General features: G+C 39.3%; 2 protein-coding genes across 3 annotated transcripts in view; both read right to left on the bottom strand.

The window, feature by feature from the left end:
- Window positions 1-3,570: 3,570 nt before the first annotated feature.
- LOC136247966 (zinc finger MYM-type protein 1-like) lies at window positions 3,571-7,528 on the bottom strand. Its single transcript, XM_066039785.1, has 2 exons — window positions 7,330-7,528; window positions 3,571-6,296 (listed from the first exon to the last, which is right to left on the bottom strand). The coding sequence occupies exons 1-2, from the start codon at window positions 7,526-7,528 to the stop codon at window positions 3,571-3,573; spliced, it is 2,925 nt and encodes a 974-aa protein (XP_065895857.1).
- A 4,532-nt stretch (window positions 7,529-12,060) lies between these two features.
- The window catches only part of LOC136246984 (spectrin beta chain, erythrocytic-like), a 30,234-nt gene continuing 20,361 nt past the window's right edge, over window positions 12,061-21,933 (bottom strand). For both annotated transcript variants that reach the window (XM_066038580.1, XM_066038579.1), the window contains 4 exons: window positions 13,828-14,053; window positions 13,575-13,761; window positions 13,273-13,466; window positions 12,061-12,553 (listed from right to left, as the gene is read on the bottom strand). The gene's annotated coding sequence lies outside the window, so the exon portion shown is untranslated. The remainder of the gene's footprint in view (window positions 12,554-13,272; window positions 13,467-13,574; window positions 13,762-13,827; window positions 14,054-21,933) is intronic.

Below are 21,933 nucleotides of genomic sequence, written 5' to 3' on the forward strand. Positions count from 1 at the left end.
TATTTACGAATAAAGCACTCTTTGCAGTGTAATAAAGTACTCTTTGTGGGAAATAAAGCACTGTTTGCCCTAAAGTGTACTTTATGAAATTTAAACACTTTTCCTTTTGATCTCGCCCACACAAAGTTCTATAATTTGTTATATGTATTATTAGTTAACTTGTAGTTTCTTGGGCGCGCTTTTTTTACAGCGAAGGTGTTTTTGGGGTGGATATATATACATGTACCACTTTCACACCTCAGATCAATAGAAAGCCAGTGCATATATATCACATATTGCACTGACTCAAAATATTAATGTTAACGAGATATACGCACTGACTTAATGAGATATGTGCACTGCTAACAGTGCATATATCTCGTTAAGGCAGTGCATATATATATATGTACCACTCTGCGTGGGCAGTTCAAAGGCACCGCCAGTGCCATAATTTGTATATTGCACTGCTGCAGACCGCAGCGAGTGCATTATAACTTATAACGCACTGGTTGCGGTTTTGTAGACCACAACGAGTGCATTATAAGTTATAATGCACCGACCGCAGTGCAATATACAGATATTGCACTGGCTGCGGTTTTGTGCAGCATAGCACAAGTGCTGGTGGCGAAGACCACTACGACACCTCACCTAATAGGTGGAAAGACACTTCACAGATCACTCGAATTCTTTTATAGCCTGACATGTAACGGTCGATTGTGGGCCATAACGTCACCAATACGTATAATGTTTACAAGCAGCCAATGGCGATCGAAAAAGCCAACACGGGTGGCCACAACTCTAGTCTATATATATATATAAACGTACTTATACACCTTACTAGTCTGGTGCCATCTTAGCCCAGATTAAACTGTAGTCCACTTCGACAATGACTCAATAAAACAAATATATTCTAAATAATACTAATCTTTACGTTCGATTGTGGTAACCAGTTTTGTCATGCCACCAGATTCGAGTTTAGCCAGTGTGAATAGTAAGAATTAGACTAGTATCGTTTAGTAGTTAGGTTTTGTTTACTTAAACCGTCTATTTAGCTGCTTTTTTTCGCTTGAGAGAATCACTATGGCGATTAGTCTGGCGCTTAGTCTATATGGCGATTGAGTGATCACGCTGGCATGCTGAGCACTACATGATGAGAATCAAACAGCGAATGCAGGTTAGTGATATAACGCATAGTGTACTAGCTTTCAATATCTCAGGTGGCTGCAGGGGGAACGTCATCGCAACGTCCGGCTTGGTTACCCACAATTGATGTTAGAAACCTGGCCTTTATAAGTGTTACAGCTGTCTTGTGAGACTCTCCCCACCTGTTAGGTGAGTGGTACATAACAGTTATACAACGTGCACTCGTGCTCTGCCTGTATAAACGCACTTGCCTTCGGGCCTAACGGCCCTCAGGCTCGTGCGTTTATATCAGGCAGAGCACTCGTGGCCGTTGTATAACTATATAATATCGTTAACTCGAGACATTGCAAGTTGTGACAATGACAAGTTACTGAGGTTCTAGGATCAGTCAGTGAACTACAGTATGGGAGAGGCTTAACAAGGATTTAATGGAGTTTGAAAAGGTAATAAGAATGTGGACAATTGCTTAACATAAATTTTGATGTGGCAGTCTAAGCAGTTATCATAGAAAAGTTCAATTGATTTGTTGCTCTCCTCCATGGTATAAATTTATTTACATGTGTGAATGTGTACTGCTAATTTTCATTCTAGAGAAGCAAATGCACATACGTAGATCACAGACTAAATATAATCAGATACTGATCTAAATTGTACATTAGACAAAATCCCAGTAGGTAGTTATGTTATCATATTATTAGTTTAATCCTCAGCATTACAGGTAAGTTAAAAGAACTGGGTGGTGTGGCAAGCTTGAACAGTGATTTCATGCCTTTGCAAAGACCTGGCCTTATAAGAATCAAATCAGTGGTACACTGGTGGATGGCCTGTTAAAGTTGGCCAAATGTTTTCTCTGTTGATTCTGCTACATATTAGCCACACCCAGAATGCTCTAATGAAATTTATGAATTTTGTACTTAGGCTCGATGCCATTGGCAGATTATAAAGCGATTCTTTAAACCGCTAACTAGAGGTATACCGATATAAGAAAACTAAACTGATCCGATACCGATCCGATATGGATTAATCATTTTGAAACTGATACGATACCGATCTGATATACCAATATAACTAAGTGTAGCTATTTATATTTGAGGAACCACATAATTATGCCACGTTCAATTTTATTTTCACTACTGAAGAAACTACTGAAGAAACTACTGAAGACAATCTTAAGATTATTGGCTGTGCTTGGTTACCCATGGTAGTGTGGCCTCTATTGACAGCTCAGACTATAAGGCACCCACAAATATTTTATGCCCCTACTAAGATTAGTCCGGATTACTCCGCATTTTAATGGCATGTAGAGATGGCTGGTTGTAGGCACTCCAGTATCCGAGATTTTTAATAAAAAAATCTCCATATATTTCCCAATTGAACCCTGGCCTGCACGGTTTTTTGTAATCACATGATCTTGCTTCTCGTTAATGATCAGAGAACAATGTAAAACATGCAGTGGCGTAGCCAAACCCAGGCAAGCCAGGGCATTGCCCGGGCATCAGACTTCTTTGCCCCACCATCAGCTCCTAGAGTGATTATAAAGACATGGGCTGGATAGCTCGAGATTTTGCTAAAGTTAGCTACTTAACTAGTTACATCAACAAAAAAAACACACCTAGCTACGATGACTATCTGCATGATCTAACTATCCTTGCGTGCAGGAAACTACGATAACTATCTGTACGATCCAGCTATCCTATATCTGTGTGTAGGAAGCTACAGCCTTACTAATCATAAACGCTAAAACATTGGTTGCCTTCGCTACCTTGTACTGACCACACCTTGTCAGACCTGGTTGTATAGCACAGGGCGCTTACTATCACGTGGCAGTGCCGTAAAACCACCTGGCACCTGCAACAGATCAGAACAAATAACCTGTTCAAATAAGACGTTATTCCATACCGTCATTAAAATGTCTAAGCATTGAACTCAAAAATTCCAATGGGTGACTTGGGTGTTCTCGCTAACATTTAATCGTTTCACAAACTACAGCTGTCAGATTATCAGCCAGCCTCCATTCCGCGCGTTCCCTTACTGCACTACGATGAGGGCACGACCACATCTTCTATATTGATCACACATACATCCAACACCAGAAATTTAAAACTCTGCATGATGTCTCAGCCCCCGGCGTGCGGTTTACGATCACGCGATCTTCATCATTCTATTTATTGCCTTATGTGGTGCACCTCGTGGTTCTGGAATCTGTACAGGACAACAGAGACCTCAAACCATCAATGCATAGTCAGAGTAAGTAAAGTTAATTATTGCAAATAGCATCAAACGACTGAGTACATATAAAATTACATGATTGGCTACAAAAGTTATATTAAATGCAAACAGCACAGCTGTTATACTGAAAGTGAAAAATCAATGATGTTCTATTAATTACAAAGAAAAGTTGCGCATGTATGAAGTGGGTAGACAGTAATAGTGTCATCAGTACAAGTTTTACGATAATTTTATTTTTCTGTTTTTATCTTTCCCAGCAAACTTCTGGATAACTTCATCCATTGAAAGATTTGCTGACAGGTCCCGTTCGATGGACAAGATAACCAAGTTATTCAACCGCTCCTCAGACATTATGGATCGCAAGAAGCTCTTAGTACACTTAAGGCATGAAAATGACCTTTCACACTCTGCAGTGCTTACCACTATAGTGAGAGAAATTTGAAGAAGTTTAACCAGGGTAGGGAATGCAACCTTTAACGGATAGATTTCTTTGAGCACATCACTAATGGAGGTGAGGTCTTTTTCATCTAATGTACGTATAGCTACTAAACATTCTGCTGTGAGCAAATCTTTACTAAGATTATATCCTTCAATTAAAGGCGCCAGGTGGTCTATATCAAGAAAGTGTACTGACTCTGGACTGCAACACTGGATTGCTTTCATCAGTGCCAGATTGTTACCCTCAAACCTTTTGTGAAGCTCAGACATCATGGCATCAATAACTGGATAATATATGGAAATCTTATACTCTTCATGACTCTCTACTGGCTGTCTTGATCCTACAGATTGCAGGATAACACCATGTTCAAGCCGTTTTGGCAATCGCTGGCTACGTTGGGGCCGACTATTTAGTGGGGAAACTTCAATGTTAAGTGAGGAAGCCACATCACTGACATATTTATACAACTTTCTCCACTCTCCATCACTTCTAAACTGTTGAAGAGTTTTCATGGTTCCCTCTACCAATTCAGCTGCTTTGGCCATGTCAGTTTGTGAACTCTGGAGCTGATCAGATAGTTGTTTTGTGAGAAACAGCAATCGACTGAATGTGACAAGAGTTGTCAGGAATTTAAAGCAATGTACTTGGAGCAAAATTCCTTTGGCTTCAACTACTTTTACTTTGTCGTCACTATCAACTACTTTCTGCAGTGTTGCAAGGATAGCCCGAAATGTACTACAGACTGCATCAACAGCAAGAAACCTACAGGCCCAACGAGTATCTGACAACTTTTGTAATTGACAAGGTGGTTTGTTGGGATATAAATGATGTTGCTGCTCTATGTACAATGTATGTACCTTATTTGTGGACATGAAAACATACAATGTTTCCATTAAGGCAAAAAATTCTGAGGCCTCTGATACTATTTTAGTGGTGTCCACTAAAACCAAGTTCAAACAATGTGCATAACAGTGCACATAAACAGCCTGGGGAGCCACTTGCTTGATACGCTGTTGTACACCTGTGCAACACCCACTCATGACAGATGCCCCATCATAACCTTGAGAAACTATGGCACTTGTATCTAATTTATGTTCATTTAAGGTGCTTATTATGTGAGCAGCTAGATGTTCTGCATTCTGACACCTTGCTTCAACGTATGTTAGGAACCGTTCATGTACTGTTGCACTTGCAGACCCTAGATCAACATACCTTAAAATAATGGCCAATTGTTCAACTTTGCTGCAGTCTCTCGTTTCATCTGCTAATATCGAATACATACCAGCCTTCTTGACATCTGCACAAATTTTGGCTTGGACTATGTCACCCATACAGCCTAATATCTCATTCTGAATCATGGGTGATGTATATTTTGCAGATTTTGTTATAGCCATTCTTTTCCATACTACTGGATCATGTTTTGCTATCAATTCAAACATTTCTAGAAAGTTTCCCCTATTTGAAGATTCTATCCCTTCCCTATGACCACGAATTGAGATGTTTTGCCTGCTACAGAGCAACAGTACTTCTGCTATGGTTTTTATGTAATGTTTGTTTTCTTGAATAACAACATCCCAGGAATTGTCTACCTGGTTGGGAAGTAAAGTGCCACGCTTGGAATTAATTTTGTACTGTTCCCATGCCACCATAGCTTCTTTGTGGCTAAGGCTATTTGAGTGACCAACAAGAGCTCCCTTTTTACCAGTAGCATGCTTCCAGTCTTTAAACCCAGATAAAGTAAATACTTGTTCAGGTCTACTCTTACCCATAGCACTCTGTGCACCAAGCAACCGACAAGGGTAGCAATAGCAAGCATCTGTCTCTACTGAATACTCTAGCCATTCATACTGTTTATACCAGGCTGCATTAAAGCACCTTGGTACTTTTGAAATCATAGTCGAGGGATACTTTGCTTTAACAGGCTGAACTGGAGGAAAGGCTATTGTTTCAGCAATATCTTTTGGCAAGCATGAAGAAAACTCAAGTGTAGTTGTACAGGCCAAGGATGAAGCACTACATACTTCAGTTGTGGAGCCAGTTGCAGCTGTGCTGGAGGTATCATTATTGGGCCCACAGTAATCCCCAAACAACTGAGATGTGCTACTAGTGGCTGTGCCTATGGAGAAAGATTTGTCCAATGCTGCGCTACTACATGTAATTGCATGATGTGATTGTGGCACTTTCATACTCATGCCATCAACCTCGTCAGGACCTGGTGAGAATTGAGGTGAGAACCTAGTTGCAAAGCTGGTTTCTTCATCATCATCTGAACTATACACCATAACAGGTGTACAACAAGGGCTAGGGCTTTTAGACGTTTTCACCAAAGCAGCATAAATCTCATCATCAATCCCATCATCATTGTAAAACTCACCTTCAACTTTGGGATCCTCCTTCAAGTTGATTAGCTGATACTGTTCTGACTCTTGATTAGTAACTTTGCTTGTATCCTCACTGATATCGATTATTAGTTGAGACTCTTCTTTGGAGGAAGGCCCAGGATCTTCTGTGGCTTATGCCTGCTTCGCAGTGCACTTTTGCTTGACAAAATTAAACAATGATAGCTGCTTCACAGCACTCATATTAATCGCTAGACGAACAGCTGGAATTCTGAAAATACTGTCACAACGAGGCCTATGCTCCACGATCGATGTCAACACGTGTTTAGTTATATCACGTGTAACAGCGCAATTACCTGCATACAAATACAGAAGGAAAACCCTTGGGAAAACCCCTAAAATAACCTTCGGGACGAGCGCTGGACACAACCTCGGACACAACCTGCAATACGTGTGAAATCTCAAAGATCTACTTAAAAGTTGGTGGACTTCGTGTGTGTATTCTAGAACAGTCTTTTGGTGTACGGCGAGTCCGGTGTTCTTAAGCTCACGTGCTTAATAACTGGAAAAGCTGATGGTAGGGCAGAATATCTTGATGCCCGGGTCTGGCTACGCCACTGGATTTCTGAGTTACGGACGTTTGTTTATGTTGCGGTGACGAAAGAATTTACAACGATTTGTCTTCAATGAATTCGCCTTCCTTCCGACTCACAGAAGAATATTTTTGGCAAAAACTATACCTTGGTGGATACACAAATTCATGGCGAATACAATGAGCAAAGATTCAACTCCCTACGCCGTTGTATCAGTAAGTTATGGTGTTTTATGTAAGCGCCTGTAGATTATTTTCTCGATGTCTTCTGTACATATTGATTTTGTAACAAGGTTTACCCGCGCGACAACGACCTTCAAGTTGATTTAGCAATCATGAATTAAAGCAAAAGTATAGCGGGTAATGAATACAAAACTAGAGAGAGCGAACCACACTCAATTTGGCCTTATATACTAAAAGATTACATCATACTTATTATTCAATATTATGTCACAGTGTAATTAATTATCATTACATCATCCTCTCCTTTAATGTATGCCCAGCATACTACCAACGAACGTAATTATCATATCTAGTAGGTGGCTGATGAGTTCTAGAAGGGTATCTTCTTGGTACATCTACAACCTCTGTAGATAAATGTTCATCACTTGACTGCTGAGATACAGTTGCACTTTCTGTCTCCTGTTCCTCCACCACAGGTTCCAGCACCCTAGACTGTTCAGAAGCAATTGTCAGTTGATTGTCATTCCCCACACTGTCATCACCAGCACGACCAGTCAATTGATCATCATCCTCACCCTGTACATTTTCATCAATATCGTCATCATCACTTGAATCCTCTAGCATCAAATCAGTCTCTGAATTCAACCCTGACTCCAAGTGGTGCAACCTTGCAGGTGCTGAAGAGACAAAGGCATCATTCCGTGAACCATATGCGATGCTACTAGGTTCCTCCCTAATATCTGAAGGGCACAATTTCAGTCGATTAAAATGGACTACCAATCGCTGCCTCCTACCTTGGCAGCGTTGAATCCTATAAGTCACATCAGATAACTTCTTAAGAATCTTGAAAGGTCCACTCCATGGGCGATGCAGTTTCTTACAATAGCCACGAGGAACAACAGATGTATACAACATAACCAAATCCCCCACACTGAAGGGCTTGCCATGCCTTTTACGATCGTACAACTCCTTTTGCCTATCTTGTTGTAGTCCCATTCTGCTCTGCACCTGACAGTAGGCCTCTTGCATAATCCTACCCTGCTGAGATACAAAGTCATTAGCATTCTCTGCAATCTTACCAACTTCACACAACAGGTCTACAGGTATCCTTGCCTTTCTCCCAAACATAAGGAAGAATGGAGAATATCCAGTGGTAGACTGAATACTGGTATTATATGCCATACAGGTAGCCCTCAGGTGTGATTCCCAATCTTTATGATTTTCAACTACAGTTGCAAGCATGCTCAAAATTGTACGGTTTGCCCTTTCCACTAATCCGTCCCCTTGTGGATGGTAAGGGGTAGTACGAGTTTTCTGAATCTGTAAAAGTTTACACAACTATTCAATGATTTTACTTTCGAATTGCCTGCCCTGGTCTGAATGAAGTCTATCTGGCAAAGAGAACCGATAAAACATCTCATTTAACAATTTACAAGCAACTGTCTTGGCTTCCTGATTAGGTATGGCCCATGCTTCCAACCATTTGGTAAAGTAGTCCTCAGCTACCAAAATATAACAGTTTCCATGTTCGTTCTGAGGAAAAGGGCCCATAATGTCCACAGCAATCATTTCCATAGGGTACTGAACCTTAACAGGCTGCAAAGGAGCCCTACCATGTGGTGGTGTAGTTTTCCGAGCAATACACTTGCTACAAGTAGCACACCAACTCTGAACATCATTAAAGTGTCCCGGCCAGTAAAATCTTTCCTTCAACTTTGCAACTGTTTTCTCCACCCCAAAGTGCCCACCACCAACATCTTCATGTACTCCATGTAATATCTCTTTCTTGAGACTATCAGGAACAATCAATTGGGCCACTGCATTGGTACCTGCCACATTCTCAAAAAGTCGACATAAGATCCCATCCTTAACCAACAGCTGATCCCAAAGCTGTATCATTTTTCTCCATTTCGGTCCTCCATGAGCAGATGTAGGCAAGTTACCAGCTTCCTTAGCTCTCAGAAAGGGTCCCACAAGGCTGTCCTCCAACTGCTGGTTTCTCAGGTCTTGAAAGGTGTAAGTAGATGACAGGAATGTAGTGGCTACCATCTGATCAACCAAAGCATCCACATCCTGATCACAAGGGAGGCGAGATAATGCATCCGCATTATTATGCAACTTGCCTCTGCGATGCACTATTTCAAAATCAAATTCTTCCAACTGTTCTAACCAGCGAGCCAATTGACCCTCTGGCTCTTTAAAGTTCCTAATCCACACCAGTGAGCCATGATCCGTACGCAATTTAAATTGCCTTCCCAGCAAATATGGTCGAAAATGATTTAGAAATGTAACCACTGCTAACAACTCCTTACGGGTAACACTATACCTCCTCTCAGCCTTGGTTAAAGAGCGACTCGCATATGCCACAACATGTTCTTCACCATTGTGTTCTTGAGAAAGAACTGCCCCAACACCTTGGTTACTAGCATCGGTGTCCAATATAAATGCCTTGCAACAGTCAGGAAAAACAAGTACTGGTGCAGACACCAAAGCCCTACGTAATGCCTCAAATGATTCCTGACACTGAATGGTCCAATTAAAAGGGCGATTACGTTCAGTAAGCTGGTATAATGGTCTTGAAATCTGAGCACAATCTTTAACAAACCTTCTATAATAATTAACGAAGCCCAAAAACTGCTGCAACTCTTGTTTATTTAATGGTGTTGGCCACTGGAGCACCTTTAACACCTTCTCAGGGTCAGTGGCAATACCTTCTGGAGAAACAATATGCCCCAAAAACTTTACCTCCTTCTTACAAAATGAACATTTCTTAAGTTGTACCTTGAGATTAGCATCACGGAGCCGGTTAAAGACTTTAATTAAATTCTGGAGATGTTCATCATATGTGCGGCCCAATACAATAATATCATCAAGGTAAACTAAACAATCATGCCACTGTATCCCAGCCAACAAAATATTCATCAAACGCTGAAAAGTTGCCGGGCCATTACACAACCCAAATGGAAGAACATTAAACTCATACAAACCTTCCGATGTAATGAATGCAGTCTTCTCTCTATCCTTTGGCTGCACTTCTACCTGCCAGTAACCGCTGGCCAAATCTAAAGTGCTAAACAATTGTGAGCCAGACAAAGTTTCCAGAGTATCCTCCACTCGTGGCAATGGATATGCATCCTTTCTTGTGATGGTGTTAAGTTGATGATAGTCAACGCAAAAGCGGCTAGTGCCATCTTTTTTCTTAACCAAAACTATCGGTGAGGCCCATGGACTATTTGAAGGTTTAATAATCTCCTTTTCCAACATATCATTTAGAAGTGTGCGCATTTCCTCTTTCTGTTGTGGTGACATTCTACGAAATCTTTGACGAATAGGTGTAACATTTTTGGTAACAATCTCGTGTTGTAAAATATCCGTACGACCCAGCTGATCCTTTGACACAGCAAATATATCTGCATAATCCATCAGAAGTGTAAACAGAAGATGCTTCTCATTATCACTTAATGAAGTATTTTCCACTAATTCCTGAAAAATATCTTCAAGAGCATACAATTCCTTGCCAATATCATGCGACACAGTGGAGACAGATATTCCACTATCTAAATTAATACCATTCACTGACTTGTGATTATCAACAATTTCAACAGCTTCAGACAAAGTGGCCACGTTGGCTCCTGAATATAGAGTTACAGGCTTCCCTGTTGGATTTAACAGACGTATAAATACAGAACTACCACCTTTCACCAGTGCTCTTGCCACAAACAAATCAGAATTCCTTAAATTACTCTCTAACACATAACAACTGCTGAGATTCTGGGTACACCAATTAACACAAGCTAAAATTTCCATTTCACTGTAGCTAGGAATTCTAACATTATCTTGCACCTTAACAGAGAAGACACACGAAGACTTCACAGACTGATCATCCACCTCCTGATTGTGGCAGGTTAAACTATCTTGTTGAAACAACTTGACATTACTCTCCTGTTGGGGTGACTCAATATGTTGGGATGACTCAACATTACTACACATAAATGATGTTGCATCACTACCACCAGGGTCAGCTTCAATCCGATACACATCAACAAGGTCAGCTGTCAGTTTCATGTTCTGTTGTTGACAATGTAAGGTGACAACATGTCCAACACCTGTAATTAATTGTTTATGTAACAGATCAACAGTACATTGTGACAGCAAATCCAAACCAAGGATGGCCTCTGTTACTAAAGGTTCAATAACTACAACTGACAGCTGAAATTTCTCACCCTGAATATCCACAGTCACTTCAGCAGATCCAAACACCCGCAACTGACTACCCTCCGCACCCACAAGCCTCTTCTGATTCCATGGCCTTAAATTCTGTCCAGATTCTTTACACTTCTCCCAAGTGTCCTTACGGAGTATAGTCAGGGCAGAACCCGAATCTACCAAAAATACCACTGCACTACCATTTATTGTGGCTGTAACTGAGAAAGACATGCTAGGATTAACAATTGACACAGCAAAGTTAAACAATTCAAATGCCCTTGTCATTTCCCTTGGGGCCAGGGCGGCCTCCCCAAGGGTTGTCAGTTTCCCTGACTCGAGGACATCTTGGGCTGGGCACAGCCCCTAGCAAAATGCCCTTCCTGTCCACATCTATAACATACCACTACTCTTTGCTTTGCTGTTGTCTCCCGGTCTGATGGGGGTTCCTCTACCCTCCTCTTTGGAGCCACTTGTTTAGATGATTGTTCCTCCAGCTTATCCAATCGGGCCATTAACTGTGTCATCATTTCCAACAAAGTGCTATCATTTGATTCAACACGCACTGGTGCCACTGCTCCAGCTCTCGCAGAAGTGGACTTAATTAAGAAAGACTCACATTCCAAAGTAATACTGACAGCAGCCTCAATAGTTCTTGGCTTCCTCTGTTTCACACTAAAAGCCACCTGTTCGTTATCTAGCTGAGACAAATATCTCTGAAGTGCTAGCTGTTGCCGAGCTTCATCATCCAATGAAGGATATGCCTTGTCTACCAGAACCCTCAAGTCCTCACCAAAGTCTGGCCAACTCTCAGTTTTCGCCTTATATCGCGTCTGAAACTCTGCAAGATACAGATCCTTACGACTTTCGGGTTCAAACCTTTCCTGTAAAGCTTTCTTAGCATTCTTAAACGTTGCACGAGCAGTTACAGAAAACTGCTTGTAAGCCATCAAAGCCCTCCCCTTAAGACGAACCTTCAGCCACTTCAACTTCTGTTCTTCATCCCAACAGTTTATCTCCGCAATACTCTCGAATTGGTCCATCCAATCTTCATATGACTCTTCTCCCGAGAAGCAGTCCGGAACTATTACTGGCCTACTTTCAGGTTTGCCCTCTGACTTCGACATTGCTCTCTAGTTCTCGCTATCCTGCCGACTACGCCGCTTGTAACAAGGTTTACCCGCGCGACAACGACCTTCAAGTTGATTTAGCAATCATGAATTAAAGCAAAAGTATAGCGAGTAATGAATACAAAACTAGAGAGAGCGAACCACACTCAACTTGGCCTTATATACTAAAAGATTACATCATACTTATTATTCAATATTATGTCACAGTCTAATTAATCATCATTACAATTTATTCGCTCGTCCAGCTGTCTACTGCTGTATTTCCCACACTGCTTAACTTAGGAAGCTGAAACTTAGCCAATCCATTCCTCTGTCCCTGTAGACAACAAAGAACCAATAAAACAATATTTGATAAATGTGTGTATATTGACGGTTTTCTAAAATTAGGTCACATATAAACTAACATATACTTGTGTTGTCTTTAGTCATCAAGTGAAGCTGATACACTGCTGACTTCACACAAGGAATACTATGAAACTGTCACCAATTACAAATCTGATTTACAAATCTTGTCAAACAGGGCTGATGAATTAGTTAGTACAAACAAAACAGAAAGGTAATACAATTTTGTGTGTACTCTACCAGTTCACATTATAAATATGCTTCTTTGTATAGTGAAAAGCTTTCTGATGTAATGACCAATCTTCAATCTACTTATGACAATCTCATGGAGACAACAGCTAAGAGACAAGCCAAACTAGAAGAATCAATTGAACTATTTGTTCTTCTGGAAGGAGTAGAGGAATTTAAACAATGGGTGGCTGAGAGACAATCTGTTCTTATTATTGATGAACTAGGAAACAATACTGAAGAAGCAATGGTCAATAACATTGTACATTGGAAATGGCTTGCCCACCCATTGCCCAGGCATGGCGAAAAGTCTGGCTACGCCACTGAAAACATGTACTCTGACTACTTTCACACATAAACATATCAAACAAGCACAAACAACAACATTGCAGCCTTTATGTGAACCATGCAAAATGTCTAGAGAAATAATGACCTGCAGCTGTCTACACAACTATGTATACACACCTGTTGTGCAAGCTGTGCTTGTTGCAGTAAGTTGTCTCTTCACTTCACTTCAACCTTCAGTTCCTCGCACAATTCTTACAGTTCTACAACCATTGCAAGTAGCAGATGACCAGATCTGATGTTATCACCAGACGCTAATTGAGTAGCATAATCACAAGCAGCTTCAAAGATCTTCTCATGCTCTTTCACAACACCTGTGTTAACAGGGATACAAAACAGGCAGTGAAGAGCATATATCAACTTATTATACATGTAATACAAGAGTGTGATTTTGTATTTGATTTTTTACTCATAAAACGTACTTTGTGTTGGTTTATTAGAGTGGATACTTCAGTTAGCGATGATGGGAAATCTTCACTCTTAGCTAATTCCAAGTGTTCTCTGATCCATTTCTCTTCTTCCTCCAAACACTTGAGCTGTAGCAATTGCTTCTTGGACAGCTCTAAACCACTAAGGTTGTTATTAGCTTTTTCTTTGAGATCTGTTAATCTGTAATTTCACAGAACAGAAAAATAATTCAGAAACACTGTTATATGTAAGCATGCACATACATACCAATGCTATAAGTACATAATTATTCACAGCATCAGTGAATAATGCTACAGCATGCTTGCTGGTTCTCTTTAACACATCCAAACACTTTCACATGTACTCTCATGTATGTAAGAACCTCCCTTTGCTGCAGTTCTTCATAGCTCTTGTAACTCTCTGCAATAGGTTCACTGGGTAATGGTAGCCCTTCAAAATCTTTTGTTAGTTTGTCTAGCACTGCCATCAGTTTCTATTGTGTAGTATAGAAACAATACAAATGACTACAGGAATGTTTAACAAGACATTGACTAGATGAACACATAAAATTTCAAGAATAGTTGATGTTCTATAAAATTGTAAACAGGTGCAAACACTATTTTTTACACCAATGTTACAGCTGTCATGTGCTAAGCAAAGACTGTTAACTTTGTACAATACTCCTCTTTATTGCTGGGCATACTATGAAGACATAGACCTTCAGTTATTCGACCCTCGTTTATCTGTACTCTTGTTTATCAAAAACCAAAAATGACTAAGTATTTATAGTACGGGTGTATGATCACAGTACCGCTCAAACGCAATGCCATCTTGTTTGCACTGTTCTCATAGACATAAATGCAAACTCCACATCTAATGCTACAAGCAATTAAGTTCCCATGAAATAATTAATCTCCTAACCAACACACACTATTCCAGGTATGGGATACATCCAGTATAATGTGTAAGCCACAAAACCATCAAATATTTAAATTTGGCATTTCAAAGAATTTCATTCATTCACTTGTAATAACCTCAAATAAACAGAGTTTATATAACATTACTTCACGTTCCATGAACTAATCAACACACTTATACACATACTATTAACACTATTAACAAACACACTTAAAAAAACCATGAAAGGACAACCAAGCAAATATGATAATAATGATGGGATTCAAGGAATCATGATCTGCCCACAATTATAAAAATTATTATTACCTGTTGTGAGACTGAGTGTGGCTCTTAACTAGACAGTGGGTGGCCTGCAGTTTGAATTCTGGATTTTTTCCTTCTTTGGCCTATTCTCAGTCTTGCCTATGCCTTGAAACAGTTGCCTCATGCATACGTATATGCATTTGTCTAAACATCTGAAAACCTAATTGCTTTAACTGTCAACAGAACAGATGTTTACTGTGTTTTTATAAAAAGTACTAGACTGGTAAGAGGTGAAATTTTTTGTGTGGTTTCACTCAAGCCGATTTATGTACTTTAACATTATATAATAACCTTGTGGTTGCCATTGCGTAAACAAAACCTCCATAGTCAAATTCATTATTCTATTGTGCGTAATTATATAGTTTATAGGAATACTGTATATATCGGGTTGTTGTGGTGAGGAATTGATTTTAGCATTTGGGGTCACGCACTAAAATTTAATTCGAGAGAATTTTGGAACTGTGATAGTAACATTATGGCATGATTTAGTCTAAGGTCACAGCTTCATCACTAAGCACTCTTGAAAGATACTTTTCCCAGCTAAAGCCAGGGATGCAGCTGTGTACGGTTATGTGAGTTGAAGCAAGAAGTATGGATAGCGAAAGGTGCACGTGACCCGAACTAACTAATGCATGGCGAACTAAAAATAATTGCCATTTAGCCTGCAGGCCTGCTAGCAACGGTCCAGTTCTCTATTAAATCTTTCTCCCATTCAGAGTATAGTTTAACCAAAGATGCTACGGTTTAACGATAGATATAACTAGAGTCCCGTCGATTTCGCTAGCAATTTTTTTGGCAAAATGGGTGGGTAAAAGCAATGAGCAAAATGCTAGCATAATAGGTGCAATTTTTGTGAAGTGGACATAAAAACTGCACAAAAGATCGAGATACTCTAATAGAACAGTCAGACGCGCTAAAATATCGACAGTGCATAGCTAATTGTAACAGGAACAACAAGTGACAATCGAGATACCCTAATAAAACAGTCACACATGTTAAGCAATATTAGCTAGCTTCTTGCTTTACATGTTATAAGTAATTGCTGATCGAGATACTCTAATAGAACAGTCAGACGCGCTAAAATATCGACAGTGCATAGCTAATTGTAACAGGAACAACAAGTGACAATCGAGATACCCTAATAAAACAGTCACACATGTTAAGCAATATTAGCTAGCTTCTTGCTTTACATGTTATAAGTAATTGCTGATCGAGATACTCTAATAGAACAGTCAGACGCGCTAAAATATCGACAGTGCATAGCTAATTGTAACAGGAACAACAAGTGACAATCGAGATACCCTAATAAAACAGTCACACATGTTAAGCAATATTAGCTAGCTTCTTGCTTTACATGTTATAAGTAATTGCTGATCGAGATACTCTAATAGAACAGTCACTTTAAGGCGAAACTGTAGCTTTGCAATTGGAAATATTCCATTAACAAAGATCAGTGCTGAGCAAAATTTATAATTCTTCAGCAAAATATGGAGCATAATAGGTGAAAAATAAAAGAATAGCTGGAAAGAAAAATAGGTGTAAAAAAAAGCAAAATAGACTGGTCCTTAGATATAACCCAGGATGAGAAGGACAGCAGTCAAAGATATATGCAACGGTTGTACATATGATACAATGCAGCATGAATCACTTTGTGTTCACTCTACTATAGTTTTAAAAAACAACTGTTTCGCACTTATGAAACAAGAGATATGAATGATGGTAGCTATTCAACCTAAGCATGAACTCAACCACACTAAATTTTCAATATTATAGGTTATTATCAGCAAAATTTCCCATGAAATAATTAATCACCAAATCAACACACACTATTCCAGGTATGGGACACACCCAGTATACTGTGTAAACCATTAAACCATCAAATATTTAAATTTGTTATATTAAAGAATTTCATTCATTCATTCACTTGTAAAAACCTCAAACGAACAGAGTTTATACAGCATTACATAATATATTCCATGCACTAATCAACACACTCATACAAGTACTATTTACACTATTCCAGGTAACAAACAAATCTAGCACAGCAAAACGCCTATATAGTTACGGACCTAAACAGTTTCACCGCATCAACTGCAGTATCTTCACAAGACGCGCGAAGACGGGTTGAACTTCGTATTAGTCTGGATACGCACCCGTATAGGAATCAGGCGTTTTGATCTAGTGACACGTTGTAAAAATGGCCCCTCCGTCTTTGGAAGGCGTTGCTCGACTGAAGCGAGATAGAAAGTGGATCTACTGTGATCATTGTGGAAGGGAAGTTTCCAACTCAACTTTCTATCGCCATAAGCGACATCACTTTGATTCCGATTCTAGTGATGGACGCGATGATGCTCCGGGGCCCGGGTTTGAATGGTCGGATGATGAAGGGACTGAGGTTAATAACCACTGTACTTCCTCCTTTGTTGAAGATTCAGCGGCTTTACGGACAGATGTGAGTTGCATGTGTGTCCACGTGGTGAGTTTATAACTTGCAAAGTCCTGCGCCGCGGCGCACTAATTGGCTATTCGAATACTGTGTATCATTTATTTAATCCTTTAGTATAGTTCATACACATACATACATGTTGAAAAAATGCAGAAAGGTGCTAGTTAACAAGTGCTTTTGGTATGCTTAAGGTCTATAAGTTTATACCTACAGCCTATCATAATACAACAAGGGGGTGTCACTCCAATATATCCTGTACTCTGATCTTCGTCCTCAGTCACACGTTTGATACGCCAAATATTTAACTTGACCCTTGACCAGAGCGAAATTAATGGATTGACCTTTGACCTGTGACCTCGCTATCACAGTACTAGCAGCATAAGGATTAATTATTCCTAGTGCAACTTATCCAATATAGTAGCTAGTTCCCCTTAGTAGCTAGTATTTTAACCAAATATCCAGCTCACAAGCACGCTTACTCTATTCTCCAGCATTTCAGTCAAAATAAACTCAAACCCACAATCACAAATAAAAACTGCCCACGTACTGTCGTACATGACATAGTAGCTGTATCAAACAACGTAGTCAACAACAATCTTCAAGCGTTACAGGTCCGTTTTTTTTCCGTTGCACATGAGGTTACGTTTCCAAGCTTTACTTACTCCGTTATGACCGCGTTTCATACAGTATAATGGGCTTTAATAAAGTTTCAGTTTAATGTTTCTTGACTCTTGTCCAACTATTATTGAGACTTGACCTTTGACTGACAGTGAATTTCGGCATTGACTCTTGACTTCCGCTTTGACCGAGGACGAAGATCAGAGTACAGGATATATTGGAGTGACACCCCCTTGTACAATGATGCTATGATATGTAGCTATCTTCGAAGGCAATGTTTCTACTAGTATACTGTGGCTACTACTCTAAGGTGCACATATTTAGGGCAAAATAGGCCTAGTTTTTGGTAATGTCGATAGTCGTGCATGGATTGAATGGCAAACCAGGCACACGTAGTTTTTTTTCTCCAGATCAATTAAGGATTGGAACAACTTACCATCTTCCATCATTGAGAGCAACAATATTGACTCTTTTTCAGCGGAACTGCAAACATTGTATAGAACTCAATAACTGTAATCTTTGTAACTACGTAGCTAAATTCATTTTATGATTGCTTTTCTTTTCCTGAGCATATCAGCTGTGCTGTCTGCTCAGTAACAATAATAATAATAATAATAATAGTCATAAAATCACTGCTGCTGATCACTGCCATGTAGAGGATGCCCCTAACCAAATACTAGTAATGGAAACTTCTTGTTTTGGTAGTTAAAAACTCCTCGGATTTATATTCTGGCCCAAGACTTAGTCTCAATTGATTATTGGTCACTGAGTAGCTAAGACTGTAGACATGGTTTCGTTCATACTTGCAGACAGAAATACATCTATTCATACAATTAGATGTACGTACCTCCATGTATTTATGCATACAAGTTGGGTGTTACGACAGTAACATGTGATCCCAATAAGTGAGCATTGCTATAAAAGGAGTTAAAAGTCATTGATTATAGGAAACTGGATTACATACCGTAATTATATGCATGTATATACACCGTCAAACTATTTATTAAAGGATGAAGATTTTGATGTTCAACCAGAACCAGATCACCATTTGGATGCTGATAATGACAGTAGTTCTGATTTTACAACTGATGATGGTACAGAATTAGATGAAGATGATAATAGTTATGAGGTATTTGGAAAAGTACTTTAAACTTTAAAAAATGTGCTTATACATTTAGTGTAAAATTGATGTGTGCAACGTAGTAGTGTTTATTGTATTATTTATTCAATTAGATTGTATCTGAAGATGAATTGGAAGAGGATGATACCACTACAAAATTAACTTCATGGAAACTAAGAGCGATTTTGGTGTTTATATTATCGTGGCAGTTCAGCTTTACAGTATCAGATGCAGCTGTAGTGGCTCTTCTACATTTCTTTTATTGGTTATTTCATTTGTTATCTGTCAATTTCAGTAAAGGAAATGATCGACATCAAGTAACTGAAGAATTTCCAAGAACTTTGAAAACTGCTTCAAAATTAGTCGGTATTGATCCTAATGCTTTTGTGCAGTACATCGTGTGTCGTAAATGTGGGTCTATTGTTGGATATGAATTTGGTTACACATTGCAAGACAACCAAAAAGGTGCCCAAACAGTGCCCTTATGTTGAATACCCAAACCATCCTCACACCTCTAAGCGGGTGCCTTGTGGTGCTTATCTGATGAAGACAGTCAAGACCAGGAGTGGAAAAACGACAGTTAAGCCTTTCAAAGTGTATGCATACCAGCCTCTTAAGACTGCTATATCCAATCTTGCAAACAGGAGAGGTTTCATCGATTTATGTGAGATGTGGCGTGAACGGTGGAATTCTATTCCAGATGATGTAATGTATGATATTTATAATGGAAAGGTGTGGAAAGAATTTCAGCGAGTACATGATCAGAGCTTTTTAGAGTCAAGATTTACATGGTGTTTTACCATAAATATTGACTTCTTTCAGCCTTTCAGCCATACTCGTAAGTGGTGAACTTACTTAGGTTACAATGCTGGGCTATGGTACAATATGTCACTGGGCCTGCATGTGTACCTTTAGTACTTTACATGGGCTTTACCAGAACATGCAATTTTTAGCACTTATTAAACATTTATCTGGTATATAATATAATTCACAAAATGTTGATATTCTTTTCCAGTACTGAGGTATGGTCTGTCAACGGTGTGATGGGTGTAGTTTGTGCACACATGCCCAATTTTTGTAGGCCCGGTGACATATTGTACATCTTTTCACATTCTATAGTTGGCACATATCTTTAAATGCTTACTAACTGTATTTCAAACCCAATATTTTAAATGCTTAAATTGTCTTTAAACCTGGCATGTATAGGTACATTTTCAAATTAAATTATTTACAGTGAATACCAAATACACCTGGTTTACTATAATTGGAGATTTTTGTATGCATGTGTGTCTGTCCACACCCACATGGCACTTGGGCAGGTATAGGCTGTTACTTTCTGTCGATTTAAAAGTTCAGTGGGGCAGCTATCTGAATGCTCTCACATTTGAGATAGACTGTTGGTGCTCCTGTTAAGCAAGATTATTTGGCCAAGAATTAAACTACAGGCTGTTTGTTGTGTTTGTGTGTTGAATTGCAGTAAAAAATAATATGTTTTTATGTTTACTTTAGAGTATTCAGTTGGTGTCATTTATCTGTCTTTGAATAATTTGCCCAGAAGCCTCAGGTACAGAAGAGAGAACATTATCATAGTGGGCATAATTCCTGGCCAAAGTGAACCGAAGCTTACCATGAACTCATTTATTATGCCATTAGTCCAAGAGCTTAAAGAGTTTTGGACTGGTGTGGCTATATCATGTGATAATTATATTCTAAATACAATATGCATTCAAGCAGCTGTCATCTGTTGTGCTTGCGACATTCCAGCCACCAGAAAACTCTGTGGAATTTTAGCACATTCTGCTACATTGGGGTGTTCAAGGTGTCTGAAGGAATTTCAGACTGTCCAGATTTCTGGAGCTAACAGAACCAACTATTCAGGATTTGATAGAGAAACATGGCAGCCATGAAGTCGTGATGTCCACTATGCCAAAGGTGTTGAGTATTTAGAAGCTGATACACAATCTAGAAAAAAATTAATAGCCAAAGAGTTTGGAGTAAGATACTCATGTCTCTTGGAGCTGTAGTATTTCAACACTGTTCGCTTTGCTGTGCTTAATCCCATGCGCAACCTGTACCTTGGCATAGCCAAGCACATGATGGAGGTTTGGATAGATAATGGAGTAATCACCAAGTATCATTTTGCTATAATAGAAGACATTGTTTCTAAAATTGTAACACCACAAGATGTTGGAAGAATTCCTCTCAAGATAGCCTCAGGTTTTTCTGGGTTTACAGCAGATCAATGGCGGAATTGGACAACCATATTTTCAGCAATAGCATTAAAGCAAGTGCTTCCATTAGCTCACCTCCGCTGTTGGCTACTGTTTGTCAGAGCGTGCTGCTTGCTCAATGTCCGTGTTTTATCTGCTGACATTGTACAACAAGCAGATGCATACTTATTAGAATTCTGTAAGCACTTTGAATTCCTATATGGTGCCATTTCATGCACACCCAACATGCACCTTTGTCTTCACCTTTGGGAATGTTTAATGGATTATGGTCCAGTTCATGCATTTTGGTGTTTTGCATTTGAGAGATTCAATGGACTACTAGGTAGATACCACACAAACAGTCAAGCTGTAGAAGTACAGTTGATGATAAAATTTTTGCGTGAGCATCAATTGATACTCCATCTGAAGCTCAAGATGTGTTCAATGTACCTAATTATAACTCCCATTGTTCTGGTTCACTTTTGGAAAGCTTTAGTGATCCTTACAACGAGACCATTTTGAAGCTACAGTCACTTGCAAGATGTGACATTAACAGTGAACATGATTTTTCACTCTCAGAATCTGATTCTTATATTCAGCTATTGCCACCAATACGTGAAGGAGTTCTAACCACCTCTCAAAAAGCCAAGCTTCTTGATGTTTACAAATTTCTCTATCCTGATATTAATATTTCACACTTTTCGTCCTTTTTTGAACATTCACGATGTTGTGTAATGGCTAAAGAAATGTTCACTACG

Source organism: Dysidea avara, chromosome 2 (assembly GCF_963678975.1).
Source record: "Dysidea avara chromosome 2, odDysAvar1.4, whole genome shotgun sequence".
In the NCBI taxonomy this organism is placed as follows: domain Eukaryota; kingdom Metazoa; phylum Porifera; class Demospongiae; order Dictyoceratida; family Dysideidae; genus Dysidea; species Dysidea avara.